This window comes from Astatotilapia calliptera, chromosome 10 (assembly GCF_964374335.1).
Source record: "Astatotilapia calliptera chromosome 10, fAstCal68.1, whole genome shotgun sequence".
Taxonomy (NCBI): Eukaryota; Metazoa; Chordata; class Actinopteri; order Cichliformes; family Cichlidae; genus Astatotilapia; species Astatotilapia calliptera.
This window is the reverse complement of record NC_137431.1, coordinates 23731228-23754491: the sequence shown is the minus strand read 5'-3', so window position 1 is coordinate 23754491 and position 23264 is coordinate 23731228. Positions and strand designations below refer to the sequence as shown.

At 38.4% G+C, this 23264-nt stretch overlaps 2 protein-coding genes across 4 annotated transcripts in view; one reads left to right on the top strand and one right to left on the bottom strand.

The window, feature by feature from the left end:
* The window catches only part of pdlim4 (PDZ and LIM domain 4), a 46963-nt gene extending 31090 nt beyond the window's left edge, over positions 1 to 15873 (bottom strand). Inside the window, exons 1-2 of the mRNA XM_026183286.2 lie at positions 15531 to 15873; positions 4563 to 4714 (exon numbers count right to left, since the gene is read on the bottom strand). Of these exons, the coding sequence (XP_026039071.2) occupies positions 4563 to 4714; positions 15531 to 15623 (245 nt within the window). The 5' untranslated portion in view covers positions 15624 to 15873. The remainder of the gene's footprint in view (positions 1 to 4562; positions 4715 to 15530) is intronic.
* The window catches only part of p4ha2 (procollagen-proline, 2-oxoglutarate 4-dioxygenase (proline 4-hydroxylase), alpha polypeptide 2), a 45102-nt gene continuing 37702 nt past the window's right edge, over positions 15865 to 23264 (top strand). For all 3 annotated transcript variants that reach the window (XR_013911751.1, XM_080307244.1, XM_080307245.1), the window contains exons 1-2: positions 15865 to 16072; positions 22608 to 22675. Coding sequence is in view for 2 of the 3 variants with exons in the window: in XM_080307244.1 (XP_080163370.1) it covers positions 16012 to 16072; positions 22608 to 22675 (129 nt within the window). In the remaining variant the exon portion in view is untranslated. The remainder of the gene's footprint in view (positions 16073 to 22607; positions 22676 to 23264) is intronic.

Below are 23264 nucleotides of genomic sequence, written 5' to 3'. Positions count from 1 at the left end.
TAACATGCAAGAGTTGATGGTTTAGCCCAAAGTAACTGATAAATATATCAGTGTTGAAAGGCTAAAACACAACTAAGCTATAAAATTTGCATGGCTTGCTTTTATTTGTCAAGATTTTCAACTGAAACCCCCCTTCAAGTTGGATTTCCAACTTGGAAAGTCGGAGTAACCTCAGCAATCCTGTCTTAACAATCGAAAGTGGCAGCTGTGAACGGAAATCATCACAAAACCGTCAAACTTTTCATCAGTATTGCCAGTATTGCATATTTGTGATTCGCTAAACAAGCTATATGCAATGCACTGACCAGGTTCTAGCCATGAACATGCTACATTTGTGTGCAAAAAAACCATTGTGCTGTATTGCTAGTGATATATGAATGGTTCTACCTTGCCAAGAAGGAAAACTCACCCTGCTTTTTTCCGCTTTTCTGAGTCTTATTACTCTAACAAGCTCAACTCAGAAGTAATGCCACTCCCAACTCATTTGACTTCCGAGGTAAATGCAAAAGCATTAGTTGACATTAAGAATTACATGATAATGACACTAAATGAAATCAGGAGATGTCCAAGGTTACCTGTAGCACATTTAGTTATACTTAAGGGAAACTTAGATAGATAGCTAGATAGATATATCTATATATATCAAATTACTATCTGCATTAAAAGTAGATATTAATCAAGATAAAAGCACAAATTCAAACATTTAATTTACCACAAACTGTAAAGAAATTCTGCACAACCAGAGCTTCTAATCTCTTTTCTATAATCACCCTTTAAATCTTATTTAGCTTTTCTGAGTCCCCAGAGGCACCTACCAAGAAACTCCCTGAAGCTGAGTGCTTTTAAAAAGGCTCCATAATAGAAATTGTGATAAATGGGGGTTAAGAAAGTTATAAACGTGAACACATTAGAAGGAAACGTTCTTGTGTTACACGAGACCTCAAGCTCAGATCAGCGCGGCGTACTGTAATTTTGGTTCACAGCAGACGTGTAGACTCATATATTTGTCCATCGGCAGCAGCACAAAATTACAGGTCTCCTGTTTCTCGTGACTGTTTGGAGTATTTTATGGAGAAGTCTTTTAATGAGGGCTAAGAATTGCTGTCCTCTAAAAAATATTATTTTCTAGTGAGTCAGCATGGGTTCTTTGAGTCACTCCCATTTGCAGCTATTGACTCCAAAATGAATGGTTACAATTAAATAATCCCTAGTTATTTCTGTAGCCCACAACTGAGGAGTGTTTCCAATAAACAGAAAAGGTCCATATTTCAAATCTCTTGCAATAAATGACAGACATCTTTTACATATGAACATTACACCCCCATTGAAGGATACATTTTGACTAACCACTTTGACCTTCTTCACCAGCCAGAAAACAGGCTACCATGTGGCTGATTTTTATAGCTCACTAAATCTGGGAATTTTTTCAGTCCAATATTTGTGATTTGTTCTGTATTGTTTACTTTGATTGGTTTCTTAGTAGTTTTGGCAAAATCTCTCATTTTTGCCTGTTGATTTTTTTGGTTTATTTTTTTAAAGGCATGGCTATTTTGTTTGTTGCCATAGTGACAGATGCTGCTTATTAACATGACGCCTTTTACAAAATTTTTCATGGGAAACAGTGGTGATGCACAAGCTCAGCACACATGAATAATTCATGCAATTATAGGTCTACTTTGAGGGAAATGAATAACGTAATAATAATCAGCTACCTCTCCAATGAGCCCCTCATCTTGTATTGAAACTGCAGCTTCATGAAGCAGTTGAATGATATTGTGGACCACCACGAGAGCCACCTTTTTAACCTACCAGTAGAGAAATGCATGGTGGGAAATGACAGCTTTCAGATAAAGATAAAAATAAAGAAAAAGAAAAAAAAGAATTGCCAACTAAATAACTGATTGCAGTGTCATTCTCTCAGATGAAAAGAACAAAAGAAAAAAAATCGGAAGTATAATTCTGGTTTTAGGTTCTCTGAGCTAAACTGCGTTTAAACTGCGTTTACCAGAAATACATGAAGCAAAAAGTACTGGTTGTCAAACAGCATCCTTGGAAGCGTAGAGGCAGTTCTCTCTTGTTCTCACTGATTCACTGCTCTTCTTTTTGGCTTTAACTTCCAAGCTTATTGTTGCATCGTCTCTTTCTGTTTTTCAAATTCTCACTATCTTTTCCAGCAATCTTAACTTTTAACACCGCTTCTCGTCTCTTATCAAGTCTCTATCTCACAATCCTAAACTTTCACATGATTTTTTACAGTATTTGTTCTTCTGCTGGAACCCCTAATGCCTCCACTTCACCAGCAGCTCATTTCAGCTCTGTGCACCGCAGCCAAGGGTGCATGCCTATCTCTCATACTTGCTTTGCCCTCCTCCTGTTCACCAAAGTGCAGCTTACATTGTAATTATTTAACCAATAACAGCACAAAGGTCACATTCCAGCAGCTAGTCTCGTCCAGCCTCTTATTATATTGCTCTGAGTCCAAATGCTATCTTATCAGTTCAAAGGGGTATTAAGGAGGAATGATGAGCAAACATGGCTGTATCTTGTGGTTCACTTGTGGGTTTAGTTTAAAAGTAAGTTAGTTAAAAACAGTCAAACAAAAAAAAAAAAAAATCTTGTCGCTCAAACCTTTTGCTTTTATAATAGATCTACAAAACTAAACTGAATTTAAGTTAAATTGATTCTGATACTCTTAAAACGACAATGCGACACATTCATTTCAAATAATTTTAACCTCAATCCAACCCATTACAATGTTTAAGCACTACACCTATTTAAATTATGGCTAAATGCATTCTACAAAACATTGGGAATGTGTACAAAAAAAAAAAAAAAAAAATTCTCTTATTTACTGCCACAAAAAAATGACACCTAAAATTTGATAGCCACTGTAAACATCCTGTAGCTGGGCCAATGTGGTAAAACAAACAGAAAAAAGAAGGAGCATGAGGCAAAGATTCAACTAATAGAATCTATTCTTCCTTATGCTGGGTCTCAGTCATCACTCTCAAATGCTCCTGCTGTTTATCAAGCTAAATGACTAAATTACTTCTTACTTCCTTAATTTGTTAAACACGTTTGGCTACTTTAGGGCAAGTTTAAGCTGAATTTAGGAACATTAGGGTGCCAGTAAAACAGCGAGAGTGGCCTGTTTTTGCTCCCACACCTACAGATGATCTCTGTTAGTCTTTGTGCAGTATGCTATTTCATGTATCCTCAAATAAATTTACAATCCCTTTGTGGACAAACCACTTAACGCTCAGTTGCTCAGCTTGATATATGGGTAGATGGTTCCTACTACAGGCTGTGGGGGTGGAGGAGGAGTTGTTATGCTAGAGTGGATACTGTAAAACACAAATACAGAAACAGAACAAAAAAAATCTGAATTTAGAGTTCCTTTGTGTCTTTTTTGATCTGATGGGTCTTACTACTTCAGAAATAATTCTTGTTCACACTCCAATCTGCGAGTAACCATCATGTTTCTAACCAGACAAAGGGAAAGAGAGGGAGAGAGACTGCGTTGTCTTCTGCCCTAAAAGGAGAACGCTGAAGCACCAGTTGGCAGTTGTCACTTGTAACTGAGGCTGAAACCACACAGTGTTCTCCATCTGAGGGGATGGGATTTAGAGATTGCCAGATTCGCTCTGCACTTTCCAGTACTCTGGCAACCCAAAGCAACCATCTAACAGAAATGTGGGAAGTGACTGACATTTCAGATTTTCCTTGGTTTTAACCTCCAACCACCCCTGACCTACCCGTCTCCCACCCCACTCCTTCATTAAATGTTTAGATGGATGATCTTTTTTCTGCTATGTTGACAGAAACTTGTTGTTCCTGACCTTCACTTGAGGTCAGTTCATACATCTTCACATACCAGGTCGAAAACGATGATCATTTTCCAACTCATGAAGCGCACCAATGCACAATATCGACCCGGGAATACCATTTGACTACAGTTTGACTCACTGTATGTACAAGCCTCATTGATTTTGACAGCGCTTTGTAGGTGAAGTGACTCGATCATTTTAACTCTTGTAAACTCGTCACTTGTCACTGTAACTCGACGGTGCCAGGCAGAACAGACGAATCACCAACATGTTTTTCTGGATGAGAGGCAATAAATGACCCGAGTCATACAAAAAAAAAAAAAAAAAAAAAAAAATCTGTCAAGGTTTTCAACTCAATTTTCTTAATGAGCCTCAGAGCAAAACTCATAAGCTGACGACTGATTAGAAAGCTCAGCATTTCCTGATATCCAATTATTCTGAACCTTAAAATTCCAGTGAGGTCACCCTTCATGGAAAATATGGTTAATCTACAGTGTGTCACATGAATACAACTCACAGATGCCACACAGCTAGCTGGCTAATAGTAAACTACTATTCAGCTGGTACAACAGCTGTGTACATAGTGTTTCTTCAAAGATTCGCTTTCTTTTCTTTTCTGCAATGTTTTGCGGCGCTAAATATAACCATTCCCTCAACTGAAAGAGTGTGATTACAGGTCAATTTATGGTTTAAACACACCAGTTTTCCAGTGAGGGTAGTCTCATGTTTCCATACCTGCTGATGCTGAGCGTAAGCTGCTGAGTGCAGGTTTTGATCTTGTTCTGAGCCTCCATGTGAGTCATGTGTTCTGTCGCGTCACCGTTGATAGCCAGAATGGTGTCGCCTGGACACAGGTCACCTTGGGCTGCCTTGCTGCCAGGTGTCACCTAACAATATTCACACATACCGGATATGCACAGACACACACAACAATCCAAGCACACCCAAGAAAAGAAAAGAGAAAATAAAGAGCCATTATAAGTGGTTTCAAAATGTTGGTGAGAAAAAGAGAATTAGCCTGGGAGCGTCATCACAGAGAAGCCAGTCTTTGATTTATGTCACAGCACCTGGGGCAGCACTCCAGGTTTACACTGTCAAAAGCCTTCAACAATGACCCAGGTGAATCGTCTTCTCACTTTTAAAGGTGGTGAAATACCTGGAAGGAAGGGTAACACTTTATATACCCGGTCTTTTCAAATTCAGTAAATCCATATCAGGGGTTTTCATCAGAAAAGTTGCTATGCCGTGTGTGTGGGTTGGGGGAATTTAATGAACTCCAGTTATGTAGCACCATCCATGCAATATAACCATCTATGTGCACAAGATGAAACAAATGGCTAAGAGTATTTGATTTGGTTCTTTATTCCCCCTTTTTTCATATGTGTAGAATGGTTAAACAGCAGGCCAATAAGCAGATAATTCGGTGTATGCTACATTAACTAACCTAATGGTTGTAGCTTTTGCCAAAAAAAAAAAAAAAAAAGAAATTTCCAATACCTCACTGAGGCTATGCATGTGTAATTTTATAATCAGCTCAAGTTGAAACAGTGAAGTTTCAAGTCTGGGGAGTATGTTACTTTTGAACCAGGCATGCACATGAACCTTGAACAACAATGTATCTGTGTAATGTTAGACTCGTTTCCAGGCATCTGTGCAATAAGTTCTTTATATAATTAATGCATTTCCTTTTGTCTTTTTTTATTTCTGCACAGCATGTCCCCACCTCTTTAATGTGGATTTTCTTTCAAGAGTTAGAGAGAGCAGGTTCTTCTCTGTGATCTCTCTTTCCGAAAAACTCTCCTGGCCAGTGGATATTTGAGCCCCAACGGAGAGTAAGGGGGAGGGCAGTCACATGTGATATCAATTTTGCATTATTACACATACACAAACATGTGCCTCTGACTGATCATATGGTTTTGTCTGACATTAATAAGAAGAAACTGCAGCTTATTTCCTCCGCAGTAAAACAAGTCGCTGTCATCTGGCAGGCTGCAGAGCAAAAAAAGTCTTTTATAGCAGTGAAACAAAAATCATGATGCAAAGTGAACAGTTGTCATCATGTCTCTAGTCTTTTTTGCATGTGTAATGTGCTGTGAACAGTGACCTGCATGGCTATTAGTTTGTCTGTATTTTCCCAGCCATTAAATGTGAGATTCCTGCAGCTCGATGATGATTTGTGTAGTTGCACCATTTTGGGGGGAATATTAAGCAATAATATGTTACATTTTTATATCATCTGGACTTGCTTTTTCCAGTTGGTCACAAGGGCTGTACTCAACCAATCAAAATCTTGGTTGACTGAAATCATTATTTCTCTTAAACCAAAAGATTGGTCCCTGGGGTGGTGGGGGGGTGGAGAAATGGTCTGTTTCCTCTAAATTAACTAAAAGAAAAAAGCTACAGCGCATGACTGCACACTAGCCTGCTAGCCCTATTATCCTAAAGAAATTATGAGGCAACCTAAAAAGCAGAAACCTGCTTTTCATTTATCAGGATAAGAAGATAAGGAAACTGATGGTTTTGGAGAGCATCCTGTTATTACTCCTGTACATCAAGGGTCTGTGACTAATCTTTGTTTCATCATGCGAGCTGGTAAATGCATCACTCTTTGAGCTCATTCATCTTCATACCAGACTACTCTCTGCCGAACTCCACACCCTCTTATAATGTCTACTGCAATGACAGCTAAACCTTAAGATATACTGTCTCTGGAGGCTGAAAAACCATGATCTAACACATTTTCACAAGCACTTTTCAGTAATCTAATTAAAGCTAAATAAAGATATGATTGGTTGAAAGTCTGGAAAAATAAACAGAATCCAAAGACAGTTGCATGTAAAAGAGAAGCAGACTCACTAACTGGGAGGAGCCTTTCAAGAGCAAAGGCATACAAGTTCACGCTCCACGAAGCACTAATAGCTGAGTCGTGTGGTTCAAATGTGGAATTCCTAATTTACAGCCTCTGACCGCCCAATGTCCCTGACTCAGTTCCGGTAAACTGTGGGGAGTATGAGTAGGTTTGTGTGTTTCGGTGAGTCCCTGGGAAATGCAAACCCACCTAAGCTTGCACTGTTTATAAGCTGCTTCTTGTAGAAGCCTGGCATAAACAACTGAGCAAGTGTAATCTAAGTTCTGTAAATTCAAGATAGATCCTTTCAAAGGAGCAGAGGCACAAACAAAGCTTTTCTTGGAGTTGGAAACATAGTGGATTCTTGTTTGTCAGTGCCTGTTTTCACAGACACTAACTGGAGGTTATAGTTTGCCCCTGTCATTTAGCACAACCTCCCCTGTGAGAATGCATGTCAGATGTCTGTGTGTGTCTTTGCTTTATGTCTGGATTGTGTCAAAGTGGAATGAAGGACATGCAATAGCAACAGAGTAAGATCACCTCAGCGTCAGGCCATGCAGCATAGCGAATTATTCCAATACATTTACTAGTACACCTAAAAACAAATACATATAGTAGTATGCCAAGCACCACAATAGCATGACTATGGAGTGACTAACAGAAAAAGATTCCCATCTGCAAGGAAATGTAAGGATGATGTAGAGCTACACAGTTCACGCATACGCATAATGTGCTATATTAACTCTGTGTGTGATGTAATTACTTAGATCTACAGAGCGTTAAAGTTTACACGATTGCGAAACAGCTTTTAAATAACAAATGGATATTTTGTTTATCTATGTCATATCATTGTGGTCTTTTTACTCACAACAGCATACCACAAGTTAGGTGATCCATTTCCTATTGCTTCATATGTTGGCAAAAATAATAATAAAAAAATGTAACTCAAGGATGAAAAGCATCAATCTCCTCAAAAATGATGTGACTAAATTTGTTGTCAACAATGAAACGGGGTTTCCTGTACAATCTGGAGGGGGAGAAAAGACATTTAAACAAAATGACCTGACTTAGAGGCTTTATATCATTCGGTGTGAATTCAAATCTAACTTTCACCCAGTAAACCTACTTTCCTGTCCCACAGATATCTAAGGATTTAATTAAAAACAACAGCAATCGTGTTGTTTTTCTGGCTGCTAGAGTTTAGTTTCCGTAGATTATGCTAAATGTATCAATTAACGGTCATATAGGCTTTAGAAAGTTGGGTGAAGCCATTAGGAAGTGGAGTGTGTGACATATGGATCAAATGCAGGATATTCACCCAGGAGACTGAGGTTTATATTGCAAGTGAGACCAAAAAATCAGTGTTGACATAACATGATCAGGACTTCTTTTTTATTATAATTTTTCCTTTTCTTTCACAGGTTTGTAACTTACAGGCAACAAAACCACTTGGTTACATTTAGAAAGAAACCATAACACTAACCAACTGTTAGAACCTTTCTGGTAGAGAATAATGTCACAGTCACATGAGTTATCTACAATGCTATCATCCTTAAAGGGGAAAGCTGAGCTAAGAAAAAACTGTTATGACCTCAATGGATTACTTTGACATATGTTGCTGCAATGAGGCTAGTGCTAAAACAAAGTCTACAAAAATCTGCATTATCTTAACAAAACCCTTCCTGCGTGGGGCTGTTAATGATGCACGGTTACCCACTACCAATGTTCCCTCTAATTTTTCATGTGTCTGAGCAAACACACAAACTCCCTGAGCGATCCCATGGACCACTGTGAGCGACATCAGACGTGGGCACTGTGGTCACGCCAGCATCTAATACATCCAAGTTACATGGTTTATTAAAATAATCAAATTACAGCATTTACATTTATGTTAGACTACTTTTAATTAACTACTTTAGCCCACTAACAATGAAAATTTAAAAAAAAAAAAAATCTAGTCATTGACCTGTGTAGTATGGTAACACTATTGGAAGTCCTGTAGCTCTCTGTCTGCAAAATACAGTATATAATGACCAATGCTGGGCAATTAATTATATAGTTACTTCTTCAAAAAAGTAACTCAGTTTGCCAAACAACAAAGTTTTTTGCAGCTATTTTTTTTTTTTTAAAATGCAGCCAACGCATTTTTAAATAAACATTTCAAACTATTTACAGAACAATCAGCTGTTCTGCGTCAAATTTGATGCCACACAAATTATTTGTGCCACTCCAAAAAATTATTTCTGTCCACTATGAGATAAAGGAGAACAACAGCCTGATACCTGCAGGCCTGACAACAGGAGATGTATCACTCCTGTAACATTCAGCAGTCGCCTCATTGTTCTGACACACACAACAAAACTACACTACACACTAACTACACAAGATTTGCGCTAAAAGTCGCAAATCTCTCACATCTCAAAACACCGCCGTCACTCCTAAAACTTCCCCCCGTTTCTTAACAACTAGATGCCACGTTGCCATATCATTTTTTGATTGGTTGACATGGTACTTTTTTGGAGGAAAGGGAGAGGGGGGTGGAGTTTGTTTTTGCTCACAGGCGGAGAGCGCTTTCGAGCCTTTTTTCTTATAAAACGCAGTTTTTACCGTTTATTCCGCAGTAAATATAAACAACGACAGTATTCAGGAAGAAAACCAAACATTGCATTTTTTTTTTTTTTTTTTTTAAATCACAACTCTGGTTTTACGTGGCCAATCAACACAATTTACTGACGTCAGTTCCGTCTGTCCTGCTCACATCTCCGATGGTTGTACACGTTGTCATTAACGTGGCTTCACTCCACATCAGCCACGCAGCTTTGCTAGTTAAAACACTGGTGTCGGCACATAAGGACGCTGTCATAGCCTGTCAACGACGTTGATTAGCTGCGTATACGAATGTGAATCGCATTATTGGCTGGACTATGGGATAAGGTGGCATCGTTCTAATCCCATACTGGAGCAGCCAGTCACTTACTGACTAACACTGCAAAACAGAATTGTTAAAGTATTCATTTTAATTTCAATGCAGGTTAGATTTTTTTCTTTTGTGCGCAACACAGATTTTCTGTGCGCAGAGACCGTGCCAGCAGTGCGCAATTGCGCACGTGCGCAGCTTAGAGGGAACATTGCCCACTACCCAGGTAGTGAGTGAACTGGAAATACATCAAATTGCTATTTGATTGAATCACAATCAAGTCATCGTATTTTTTTTTCCTCAGTATGTTTTTATTTATCATCTGTAAAGAAGAACTTAGATTTAACCTAAAAAGAGTGGTACGATATATGTCAAGTAGAGAGAAACCTGGCACTTGTTATTGCGGCAAGGTCACTTAAGGTGTTCAAGCATAAGACAGGCAGTCATGATGGCAGGGAAGCATCAACAGTGCATAAAGAAACTTTAGCAACTGGTTATTAGGCAATCCAAACATTCATCCCCATTCCCGTAAGAAGCTACTCCACAAACAGTGACACAGTTAAATGCTAACAGATACAGCGGTTAGCAAATGACAGCCTCATGTCACACAGAGTCATCATGTGGCACGCTGAGGTTTGGTGAGTATGCTGGAGTGCGGTTTCGCTGTGGACGTGTACTCGAGAGAAGCAACGAGGCTGAGAACACAGGAAAGAAAAGAGTAAATGTGTAAATGTTTGATTATGTGTGTTTGCACATTACGCGCTGCATGTGCTGCATCAAAACTCATTCAAGTGTGACATCATCTACACAGAAGTAATCTGACAGGTTATACGTTATTTTTGTATTTTGTTTTTTCAAGGTAACACAGGGACTTTAAAATGTCCTTTGGTGTTTGTCTTAGTTCCTGAAAAGTTCCTATTTGCTCTGCAGTGATACTTAAAGCTGCAGTACGCAAAACTGTTTGGAGTGAGTGGGTGTCACAAATAATACCCTTTTATCATATTCTCATTCAAGTTCAGTCTTTGGAAAACTTACTTGGGCCAATCACAAGTCTTTTCAGACCAGGTAGTAGAATAAAGAAGTAGAATAAAGATTCACAGATAATAAGGAGTGGTGGCCTACAGGAACCTACAGGATTACTGATCAGAGAGCTAGTACACAGACAATAGTTTACACAAGACTGCTGTATTGTTCCACCAACTTTTAAAAAGCTGTGTAATTAAGATGTGACTCACAATGAATTACAGCTATTTAAAAACTGCTAAAGCAACAGTTGTTTATTCTGGGAAGTTTCAACCAGAGCTTTCTATCTAAATGTCTCCTCACCTGCAAATCACAAGATCGACACTTAAATGAGAAGAGCCTGTCATTTTCAGATGTTGTACTCGTGTATAAAGTCCACAGAGAGACTTAGAGCTGGGTGGGAGCGCCGAGTTGCACATCTTAGCAACAGAGAGAATAATTTTCTGGCAATGTCTCAGGCCTTTGTTTTCTTGTTGGACCTGAGATAAGAACCATGGTTATGACCTTGAAAACCCAATACATCGCCTGGAGTGTGAGGCTCCAACTGGTTTGTGTTATTCACGCTCAAACAAAGAGGCTCAATCTGCCAAGACCAATAAGCAACACTGAAGTTGATGATTAAAGATGCAAGGTCAGACATAAATGAGAACCCAAGTAAATGGGAGTGCCCTGTTGAAGTAATTACAGTTGCATTCAAGTGCATCTAGAATGGCAGAGATGTTCCAGTCAATCTGATTTGTAATCAGATTAGCAGAATAACTGACTGTTTTGTCTTCTGTTTTTTTTGCACATGTGCTGTGCTTTCCCTGAAATTTCCTTTCACCATGTGATGCTTGAACATGTTGTACAAGATCATGAGACCACCAGAAGATTCTTTTGCAAGTTTCGCAGCAAATATACTGAAACAAACATGTTTTCTGAGAATATGAGCAGTCGCCCAATTCTTTCCCCCTAGAGAACACTTGAAGTCTAACTGCAGCATGGATATCATAATAACAACAATCACTGAAATCCACTTTCATACATCAGATAACCAGATGAACAGGAAAAACTTAGAAACCACCCAAGGACTTTCATTGTTCCCTCTGCCCTGTACTGTTTCAAGAGCTCAGCAGCTTCACTGACAACAGGAAGTTCTTCAAGGGTACCCATCTGTTATATTTTGCTCAGTTTGTTGTGGAAATGCAGCATCTGTAATTCTAGCCTAGAGAGAAAAAAAGGCTCCCAGACAGCAACTTGAAGCTGATTATTATACACAGCAGTGTCTGAGAAATAACCCATGTGGCTGTAGGTTGAATATCCTGTCTCTGCTATATGACAGATGTACAGTGGTGTTGAGGTTCTGTGATATATACCTGCAATGCACCGAAATTGCATTTGCTCTTAATTCATTTTCAGTAATTCCAGTATCCTAATACAAGCAGAATAACAATTGTGGGATGACATGACTTGGTTGAGTCATTTAGTCCACTGAGACTAAAGATGTACTCGATCATATTCCATGAAAAACAGCTGATTAAAGGATTGTGATAGTGTTGCAGAACGTGAGCAATGACGCATGGTATAACTGATTTTCTCTTTGTGCTCCTTATCTTGTAAAGTCCTGCAAACACCAGCCACAAAGACAGAAAGTGACTAGCTGCAGTTCATATTAGTTTTCCTGCGAGTGGACTATGATTTAACACCAACTCTAACCCATCTTTGACAGTCAGAATATGTCATTTTTATTGGTATTATAATCTTATCCCAGTCAGGAACAAATAATGATCACAAACTTTGCCTTTTTCCAAAAATAGAGTTTAAGGCTGGATTAGGGTTATGGTTGCCTAACTTTAACCTATAAAGGCTTAGACATTAGAAGATTAAAGAGTCTTAACTTGGAGATCTGTATTTTTGTGACAACTAAAAGAAGAATTTGATGTGTGAATAACTGGCCTTTACATTCATAAACAAAAACTAAATCCCTACTGTGACTTGTCTGAAAACTTCATCTTGCAGAGGCCATGCAGCAGGTTGAGCGAAAAAGAAGGAACGCAGAGACACTGTGTACTGCTTGGATCATTATTCACCCAACGCTCAGTTGTGAATTCCTGTCCAGGAAGGTGACTGTTTTCCAGCTGGCAAATCTGACAAGTGTCCTGCATCACCTTCTGTCTGGAAGTAACTTTAACAAAATGGCTAATATCACAGCTTTCACATTCAACATGTTCTCTTTAAATGCTTCTACAGAGATATCAAGGAATGTTTTTTCAGCTATTTAATGTCTCTCATCCACACCAAGCCATTTGACAACCAGACCCACCATGCCTACACATGCCATCTGGACAAATGTTTCTAGTGTCAAATAAACATATCCCATTAACGAGCTGAAGTCCTAAAGGGCTGGCAGGGGACTAATCAGCTTATCCAGGAAGATTATCACCTTACGCAAAGACCCAGCTGCTGCCATCATAACTTGCTTTCTGGTATTTACAACTTTCAGTGTGCAGGTGTTGCATGACATTCACTTTTATGCTTGCTGAAAGACATTAGATGAGGGGAGGGCTGTGTAAAGTAATCTAACACTCAAAAACTCCTAATATTTAGTTCTCATCTTCGGCCTTCTCTTCTTTTCTTGGATAAGCCAACATACTAAGAACTATCTGAATAGTCCAGCCTGTGTAATGCTTACATGGTGCTTAAATACCCTCTGAGGAGGCATTCTAGTTACTGTACTACATGAAGTATCTTTCTCTGACACACACAAACATGCTCTTCCTCTATAACTCTTTCTGCGTCACCATTCAGTGCATTCAAACTGCTGTCTTGGGCATGCACCGTACAGCAAGAATGCAACAAGTATGTGATGAACTGCAGGTTTACGAGATACTCCTGCACTTCAGCAACAATAAATCACTTCACACACTTCCGCACCAGAGAATCAGTGTCACATATTTTCTGGTTTTTACATCACTCTGAATTTGAAGGATCAAGTTCTGTTATTAAAACACTTTTTTTTCCTTATGTTTAAAGCCAGTGTCAATTGGACATTGAAGGAGTTTGTAATGACCGGCAAGAAGCAAATAAAGGTCTTTAAGTGGCAGTGTAATGACGAGACTTTCAGCCAAATCACTTTGTATTTAGGCCTCTGATATTACATATTTGGCTAAATATGCTTACATCTCAGCAGCTGCTTCCTTGTCTAAATATCAAGCCAAGTTTTTGGAGTTACTCAAAAATCCCCTATTGCTGTTGCTGCAGCTCTTCCATGTGAGCACAGTTTTTTATTGCCATCTCTTTCTGTAAAATATAACCTGCAATTAATTTTACTGATGCCATCACCGCAGAGTTATGAAACTCTTTCACAATGCATGCCATGCTTTTAACACTGGCACCCACATATACACGCACAGATTAATCTGGTGAGAAATTGTGTGATTAATTACCCTGAAACCACAACTTGCTTGCTGAACAAATTATTTAAGAAGTTAGGCATGCATCGGAAAGCCTGAGATGCCATTGAAATATTCTAAACAACTCAAGGAGGTTGCAACAGGCTTGTTAACTCTCATTCTTCCCAAAACAATTATTGCCTTGGCCACTACACTAGTTTGAAAAGAGACAAAGAGACAGTAAACTTGATGATTCCTGAAGATATTATATATTTGATATATAGGCTGATATCATGATTGATGTCTATTTTTTGTTTAAGCTGCAGAGTTCAACTACCTTTTAAGGTTGTTTGCAGAGTCAAAAGCGTCAAGTTAGCAAGTAAACCTCTCGAGGTTTTACGACACCCTCTGAGTCGAAGCATGCCACATCATTGTATTACAACTTTTTTTTTAAAAACATAATATTTTATTAGGTTTAAAAAGAGCGCTTTGGGTCACCTTCGGGAGTTCATCTTCTTCTCTCAAAGTTGTTTATCAGCCGTCATAAATCTAAAAGGTGAACCTCTTGTCTGAGGTGCTGCAGGTCTGTAGTTAAAGGGTAGTTTTAGGCCTGGTGGTACAGCTGAGCACAACACCTGGAATCCCTCAGCAACACCAATGAGCTCTGATGAAAAACAAATGTCAGCGCCTCCCCTCCGTCCCTTCTGTAAGGCCTGCAGCAGGACCGGGCTGTGTTTATCCTGGCCGAGAAGAACCTTTGGCTACTGCCAGATCAAACTGCCAGCACACTGACTCCTGACCCATATTGTGAAGGTCAGGAAAGTTCAGGAGGTTTTGTGATTACTATCAACAATACATCTACTGGTTCTGGTACTACCATAAATAATATTAATAGTGATTAATTAAGATTTATTAATATAGTGTAATATTATATATTTTAAAACTAACACAAATGCCATTTCTTTAAAAAAAAAAAAAAAGTTAATAAAAGAAAAAAAAAAAACTAAAACCAGTTGAGTTGTTGCCAGGTTATCCAAATGTAGAATAGTTTATAATTATTTATAAGTATTAAGTATTTAAGTCACAGAGTTTATATTACTATGAAGGATAGGTTCACTAGCATTAGTTAGCCTTAGTTTCATTCAAATTATAAAACACTTTTTCTAAACTATATAAATATATCCCTGTGTTGTGTCGTTCTGTTTATGTTGAGACTGATGATTTTGAACGTCGATAAGTGTTGTTCGGCCAACTGCAATGACTCACTAAACCGTACTGGCAATTTCAGCTGCCAGAAATTAGACGCCCCCATCTGTCTGCTTTGAGAGTAAAGCTCCCGTTTATACACTGGCGTTAGGGCTAGCAGACCTCTGAGACCTGTTAAGATTAATTCATTGAGCAACTTCCAACCTGACTCAGTTTATATATATTTATTTATTTATTTTCCTACTTCACTTAAAGCAGCCAAATATCCCCTGTCTGTTCCCACAGCTCAATGAATGGATAAACACGCAGACGCAAGAGACGACAAAATTACTACCTACCCTGGAGACAGTTAACGGGGTGCTGAAATCCCGTCCTCCAACCAGCCGAAAACCCCACGGTGAGGGTCCCTTGAGTGTCACGGTCTGGGTCATGATTGCCAAAAAGACTGTGAGAGAATATCAGATAAATGACAGGCAGGCTGAGACGGGGAAGTGTCCGTGGTTCCTCGATATACGGATGAAAACAGGGAACGTGAACTAGCCACAGTCCTATGCCTAGCTGCTAGGCAACGCTGCCCCGGCTCTGAAAACTTTCCTCTTCGCTTGATTCAGGTTTAAATAACAAAGCCGCTTCTGACGTAGGACGACGGGCTGCCGTGCCCGCCTTCGCCCGGTCCATAGCAGAGAGAGTGGGAGGGGACGATGCTGGGTGTCGTGGCTGCTGCGTGTGGAGACTTCCAGTGGTGATATGTCACATACGAGGCAGTGTTTGTGCAAATGTTAATGGGGTGAATATAGTGTGCATGCCATTATCAGCTAAATGTGTTTGACTTGTCATTCATTCACTTCTACTCCCTCTACCTCAATGAAAGTAACAAAAGGTAAGTCTTTATTCATCTGCCACTTTCTGTTCTCAACTGCTTCTTTAGTAGGGACTCTTTTCCATTTGTATGAGTTACAGTTATACATGCCATTCTTAGTACACTAGTTTAAGGCATAATTTGTTGGACAAAGACACATTTTGTATTGCCTCTGTATCCCACCACAGAGGATTTTAAATCAGTCAATATGTGTGCAAACTTTCAGCTTCAAGTTAGGGGGTTTAACAAACATTTTCCACTAACTGTTTAGGAATTACAGCCCTTTTTATACACAGGCTCCAATTGTCAGATTAACTGAACAAACTAACGTCATTTTTAATTTAAGGATTGTTTTTCATTCTTAGTTTTAGTTTCTTCATTTGCAGTCTTTGCGTTGTGACTACCTGAATCCTACAACCTACCAAGGCTTTACTGTTTCTTTTACTTGTTTGTGGGTCTCTCAGCATTCAGTTTTGGATTTAATAACTAAAAGCATGCTCTGCTGAGTTGAGATCAGGTGACTGACTTGACCATTGAAGAATATCCCATTTCTTTGCCTTGAGAAATTTTTGGGTTGCGTTTACGCTCTCCGTCATTATCCTTTAACACTGTGAAGCATCGTCTGATCAGTCGTGCAGCATGTGGCTGAATCTGAGTGGAGAGGAAGGCATGCCTTACATGCACATGCCCGTAACATTGTCTCCACCATGTTTGGCAGACTGTTTCTCTCCTCCAAACTTTTATATCAGTCTGGTACAAGGTCTGGGCTTCATTTACACAAAGAGAGAGACTGTGCAGACTCTTTCATATGTTTTCTGGCTTGGTCTAATCTGGTGTTGTTATTCTTGAGTGTAAACAGTGGTTTCTACCTCGTTGTAAACTCTCTGTATTTACATTTAGGAGGGCGTCTCATGATTGTTCACCTTGACCACAATTCGCCTACCTCCTCCACTTCACTTGGTTAGATGTTATGAAGTTGTTTTTCTTAACCACTTGAATAGGATTATGCACTTTGGTTGTCTTCTGTGGCCTTTCGGGGCTTTTGGTGTTACTGAGCTGGTCACTGCAATCATTCTTTTTACAAATATACCATATTTCATTTAACCACTCCTAAATATTTTGCTGTTTCTCTGATAGGTTTACTTTGTAATATTTTAATGGCCTCCCTAATTTGCATTGACATCACTTGAAATTAAAAGCTATAAAATGCAAATTCAGCAGTTTCAATAAACTTCTGATATTATGTCTTCTTCATTTGCCATTGAAATAAAAAGGGATTGAGCCTCACCTGGTCGTGCTGTCACGCAGTCAGTCAATTGTCCAATTCATTTTGAGCCCCTGAAAAGGACACTGTGTGTGTAAAAATGGCTGTAATTCCTTAACAATTAAAGGACTTTTTAAAAAATAAAACCCCTCGAATTTAAGCTGAAAGTCTGCTCTTTGATCACATATAGACATCTTTGATTTAAAATCTTCTGTGTTGGTTCACAGAGACACAAACAAACAAAAATGTATCTTTGTCCAACAAATTATAGTTATAACTGTACCAAGCTTTAACGTTAGCATTGCTCTAAGTAATTGCTACTGTAAATGATTTGCTTTTTCATGCATATAATCTTTCAGTTACTTTGAACATACATGCTTAAAAATACACAATAACCAAGTCAGTCTAGAAACTCTGTTTAAAATGTCTAAACCTGTGAGAAGCTATCTATTAGGATACGCTTGAGCTTAACATATCAGAGTGTAACTGTAATTTTCACAGTTATTAAAAACCAAATTCTTAACAGGTAACATGTTAACCAAAATATTGGATAGACTGATGTTTGGATCTGATGCCAAGGAAAAGATTTTTAAGATAATCCATCCAAGAGCTGTTTGATTTGATATGGTTGAGGTAGGCATCTGTTGATATTTGCTGGCAAAACAAAACAGCTTTTGGGGAAGTTCACAAAATATCCTTGCCTTTAGGTCGTTGAAGGATAATCTGTGCGTGCACCTAAAACTAAGACCAGCCAATAACTTGCTTATCTGGGTCCTCCAAAAAATTCTGTGTAGCCTGAGTGTCATAGAGTAGCAAGAAAAGATGTTATGCTGTAACTTGAATGCCTCACTAGCGGAAAGGATCTCTCCCATCTGTCAATGGATATACTAGTATCCTCTCTGCCCCACTTTCTGATTCGTTCATGTCCCCAGCCAATTACAAAGTGAGTCACTGAGCTAGACTATGATTTTTCTGCTGCAGAGGGGATGATCTCATAGACATTCCTGGGAATGTGTGTTTTAGACAACTGTAGACATGTGGAGCTCTGTCTGAAAATCTGAGTCACCTTGAATCAGACACCAGCCTATCCTGGTTACTGTGTAACAAAGTGGCACTGATGTCAGCACAAATGCAGCTCAGCATCAGGTATTTTGTGACTGTTTCTGCAAGCCTGTGTAAACTTTGCACAATGAGCTGCTGTGATGTAACAGAGTTGTGAAAACCTGAATGTATGCAGATCGTAATGATGCAAGGTGTGTGATTGTTTTAACAAGAGAGAACAGGAGAACGCGTGAGAGCGCGTGAGAGGAACGTTAAAGAAACATGAATTCATTGGACTTCCTTGAGAAAAGGAAGGTATTTTGATTGATTGCTATTATGTTTCACAGAACATTTGAATATATTATTCTATTGAGATTTAAAGAATTATTTAAGAAACTTTTGAGCATAACTAACATGCAAATTATTTAAGGCCAAACATCTTAGTCAAAATAATTACTTCATTATTGAGTCCCGTCAGACATTTGTCCCACACACAATTTCCTACAATAATGTCTGACATTCTCAGGAGAGGCACAGATCTAAGGTCACAGTGACCTAGTAACTGTATAACATATGGATTTTGAGTTAAAGCTATAAACACATTTTGTGAACCTTTACTTTTAGTTACAGTTAACTGATAAATAAATAATTTAAACATCTGAAAACTGTCTGGAGTTTGTCAACATGGAAAAAACAAAAAAACTGAAAATTGTAAATACAGGAAATAGTTTTACTATATGGTAATTTGGTAAAAATGTATCATCTTAAATTGCCTGATGAGGCTTTGTTCACATGTTTACTGAGAGTTTGGATGTCTATAAGTCTGCAAGTCAACTGCTCTTAAGAACTTCTGTGTTTTTAATGGAGTATTTATACTGATTTTCCTAAATCTTGCATCTGGCATATGCCCCAAATACAGTAAAACTTCAAAAGTTCTAAACTCAGACTGAAACAAATTAAAAAGAAAACTAAAAGTAAAAAGTAAAAGTAGAAACAAAAAGTCAGAATGAGTCAAAACAAAACCTAATTACAAAATACTGCTTTTAACAAAATTCTGACCAGTTCATTCCTGAATCCAGGCGGATATTAGAGCCAGACAGTATTTCCTGCAGGTTCACCTTATATGACAGATTCAAAAGACAAGAGCAGATATGAGATCATAATAACCTTCTGCTTCTTTATTATAATGATGAGAGAATTTTTGAGTTAAGGCCACAGTGTGTTTTGTGAAGTGATAACAACCTTGAATTTTGACCCTTGAACCACCGAGTTTGAATCAGTTCATCCATCATTTTATGGCAAATCTGAATCAAGGTATTCCTAAGATATTGTACTCATTGGTTTCACAAAAAAAATCAAACCATGTATTGGTGATAGCCATTCATGGTTATCACCAATACATGTCCATACATTTGTAAACAGAGTACTGATATTCTGAAATGTTTGACCAAACAGCATTCACAGACTGCTCTTTACTTGCTATCAAGGGCACATCAAAGGATGACTAACCAAAAACCAAGAAAGGCCGAGACGGCTGTAGATTTATTGAGCAAATCAGCAGGCTGACATCTTCTTCAAAGCCCGTCTGCAGTAAATCTGAGTCAAACTACAAAGACCTGCCATCTCTCTGTTCTTTCCTCCCTGGATGGTCATCATTTTGATGTACCCACTGCAGAGTCAAAGAAGCCTTTTCAAATCACTGCAAATCTATTTACTCTCTTATTTTCTTTACAAAGCTAAGAAGTACCTGAGGGGAAGCAGGTAAGATGAGCAGTGATGCAATCATGAGCTGTTTTCCTCCACCTGTTTTTTTTTCTCTGCAGTCTGGGAGATTTTTGTCATCTGTGCTATTACACAATCACACAGCTCCTTCATTATTAATAGTTAGAGCATAATAATTATGATTATTATCAGAAAATATCTACAGATGTCCAGTAAATATGTTCTTCTGAAGTGATAAATACATCTAGTAAACAAGGGTTTTTTTTGCCCTAGGTGTTGTTATTCTTATCATTGTTGTTTTTTTAACAGAACACATCTTAGAATGTTTTCACTGGTGTGAATGTCCAAAGAAAATAACTCTGTGAATTGTATTTAAACTTTAAAACACAACAAAACCAGAGGTTGGATTAATGATATCTGATATTATGTCGTCAACTAGCAGCTATTATAATAACTCAATCTAAGATCTGACTTTAAGTAATGTGAGACAAGTCATGCATAAGACAAATCATCAACCAAATTAGTTGTTTTCTTTAAATCTAGGGACTATTTTATTCCTCTTTGGCTCAATCTCACTATTTTCCTAAATGCAGCATCCACAGCACAGCTGATTTTGGCAATGAAAAGCTTGAGAAACCAAAAGAACATAACCTGCCCAACACCACACAGTAAAAGGACAGTTAATATGTAACTGGTGGACATAGTGGAGCAATTAGCGGCTAAAGAGCCAGATGTTTTCCCCAGGAGCTGATGGACAACAAACAGGGCTAACATGAAAACAAATGTTAGATTTTGTTAGAAAAGTGGATCAAAGTGAAAATCAAAGCTAATAATAGGCCTTTCCCCCCCAGATGAGCGAGGGCACATCCTAATAAGTCGAGGCTGACTTTGAATTCAAGCTCAGCTCTCCCAAGGGGAAAGTCCTTGGTTTAAACCATTGCGCCACAAAATCTTACGCTCTGTGAGTGGCCAAAATCTTACGTCATGGCCTCGATTTTCTATACCCTGAATAAAGTGCCTAGGGGAGGAGGTGCAGGAGTCTAGTTTCCTGTTAGACCACTTGAATTACATACACTGAAAGGCTGGAGGGTTCTTTTTTTCCCCAAGATTGCCAAAAAAACGTCACCTACACCCAGCCCTTCCCACCATGGAGAAGGTGAATGAGAGCTAGAAAAATAAAAGCAATCACTGTCAGTGAATGACGGTTCGTGTTACCCATATTATCCTTTCCTTTCTACAGGAGGAGGAGTATTCTTTCTCTTTTGGTGGTTTTTCTTGTCTTTGTCTTCGCATTGTTTAGGGAACCCTTAACTATCTGCCCTCTACTTTCACCCCATATTCTTCAGCATTCATTACTTTGATTTGTTCTCTATTTTTTTAGGAGTTACTTAGCACTCATTAAAAAAATCCTGCATGTATCATTTTAATACCAGAATCTCATGAGGCAAGCTTTAAAAGAAAAACCACAATTTTAAAAATCCCTGCAAGCAAATCTTGCAGCAGATGTAGCTCCTGATTGGTAACAGATTTAACGCATTCACGGGAAAAAGTTTGACCCTGCTTTTCAGATTACACCACATTTGGTAGCTGTATGTCCCTGCATTGAAAATGGTTAGAGCTTTGTAATGGCAAATGCTGGAAACAATGGTGACACGTACAGTGCTGGAGCACCTCATGGGGAAGCAAAAAGCTGCAAGGAAATCATGAAGCTTAATTCATGTGGCAACAATATTGCTGAGTCAGAAATGAAAAACAGATGACGCTATAACAAAAGACCACCGTGGCCCCATGGCTGCCTCAAAAGAATGCTGCAGACCTATACACCTAAGATGATATGAACATACAGAAAATACATTTATGTTTACCTATATCTGAAGATGTACATACATGCCTATTCCACGAGTACTCCTACATCAAAATTTTAAACCCTATATGTTCGGATTGAGAGGCTAATTGTGAGCAGGTGTTAGCGTTTATATAAAATGCTGCTAAAATGTGATATGATGGATATCAGATTGAACTCAAATTCATGCAACTTCATTTTGGAAAAGCATTTCGGTATTGAGGTTTTAATTTGCCGAGCTCGTGAGAAAGTTGTTAAAGGATATGTTACAAAGTAATTCATCATCAAACTGGCTACATTTACTGGACACACACATGCACACTGACCAGATGCTGGCAATGAATAATTGATCTGGTGCATTGCTGTTGTTGGAAATAACAAACAGATGCGAATGGATCTTTGAAAGGATTGTCCAAAATTCTGAGTTACAAGTGAACAAGGATCGTACATCCGCCAATGTGCTGGCACGAAAGCAAGAGAGGCCAAGTTTGACAAACGACCTTTCAGTTAAACAATAAATTATAATTCTGTAATGTTTTATTCTAACATTTATTATAATATTTGTATTGCGGTATAATAGTTTGATTCCTTTATATCTAATCCTGTAGCATTTATTTGTCTTGCTCAGCATTTGACAATCAAATGAAAAGTTCTTGGTAACTAATTCCATGCTTTTTCCTTTACAGGCGGGGTGCAACAGCTGGGTGTAAAGCAGTCAAAGGAATATGGAAGATCAGGACCTGAGCCACTAATTGTGGGTAGTCAGATACTTTAAGCTTATTACAAAACCAAGCATAAATATTAACAGTATGGCAGCGTGTTAATGGGGTGTTCACATGTGGATTAGTTTATGTTATTGTTTAGTTTTAGTTGGATGAAAAACAATAACCATGATTTTAGATGATACTAAAGCTGGCTATTAGAAAAGTTTGATGAGATGGGGGCGTTTACCTTATGTAGACAGGAGGAAAAATTGTTACCCTTTTTAAGCATTTGCAAACACCAGACCATTTTGCATTTTTCCATACAGTTTTGTTCCCCTTCTTTAATCATGTTGTTATTACTTAGCTCGACAGTAAATAAATAACTTTAATCCAAATCATTGTTATATTTGTATTGGAGCTGTCCATGAATCATGTGGCAACTCATTGAACTGTTTTGTTTTTTCAGTGATGATTTGCAAATGTGGACGGCACAGACTTTCTTTTTCTCACATACAGAGTATCTGATGAACATACACATGTATATGCTTACAGTCAACTATCCACTGAAATGAGTTTCAGATAACTTACCTACAAAGTCACAAAGAAAAAAACACAAATTGACACCAAGACGACTCTTTG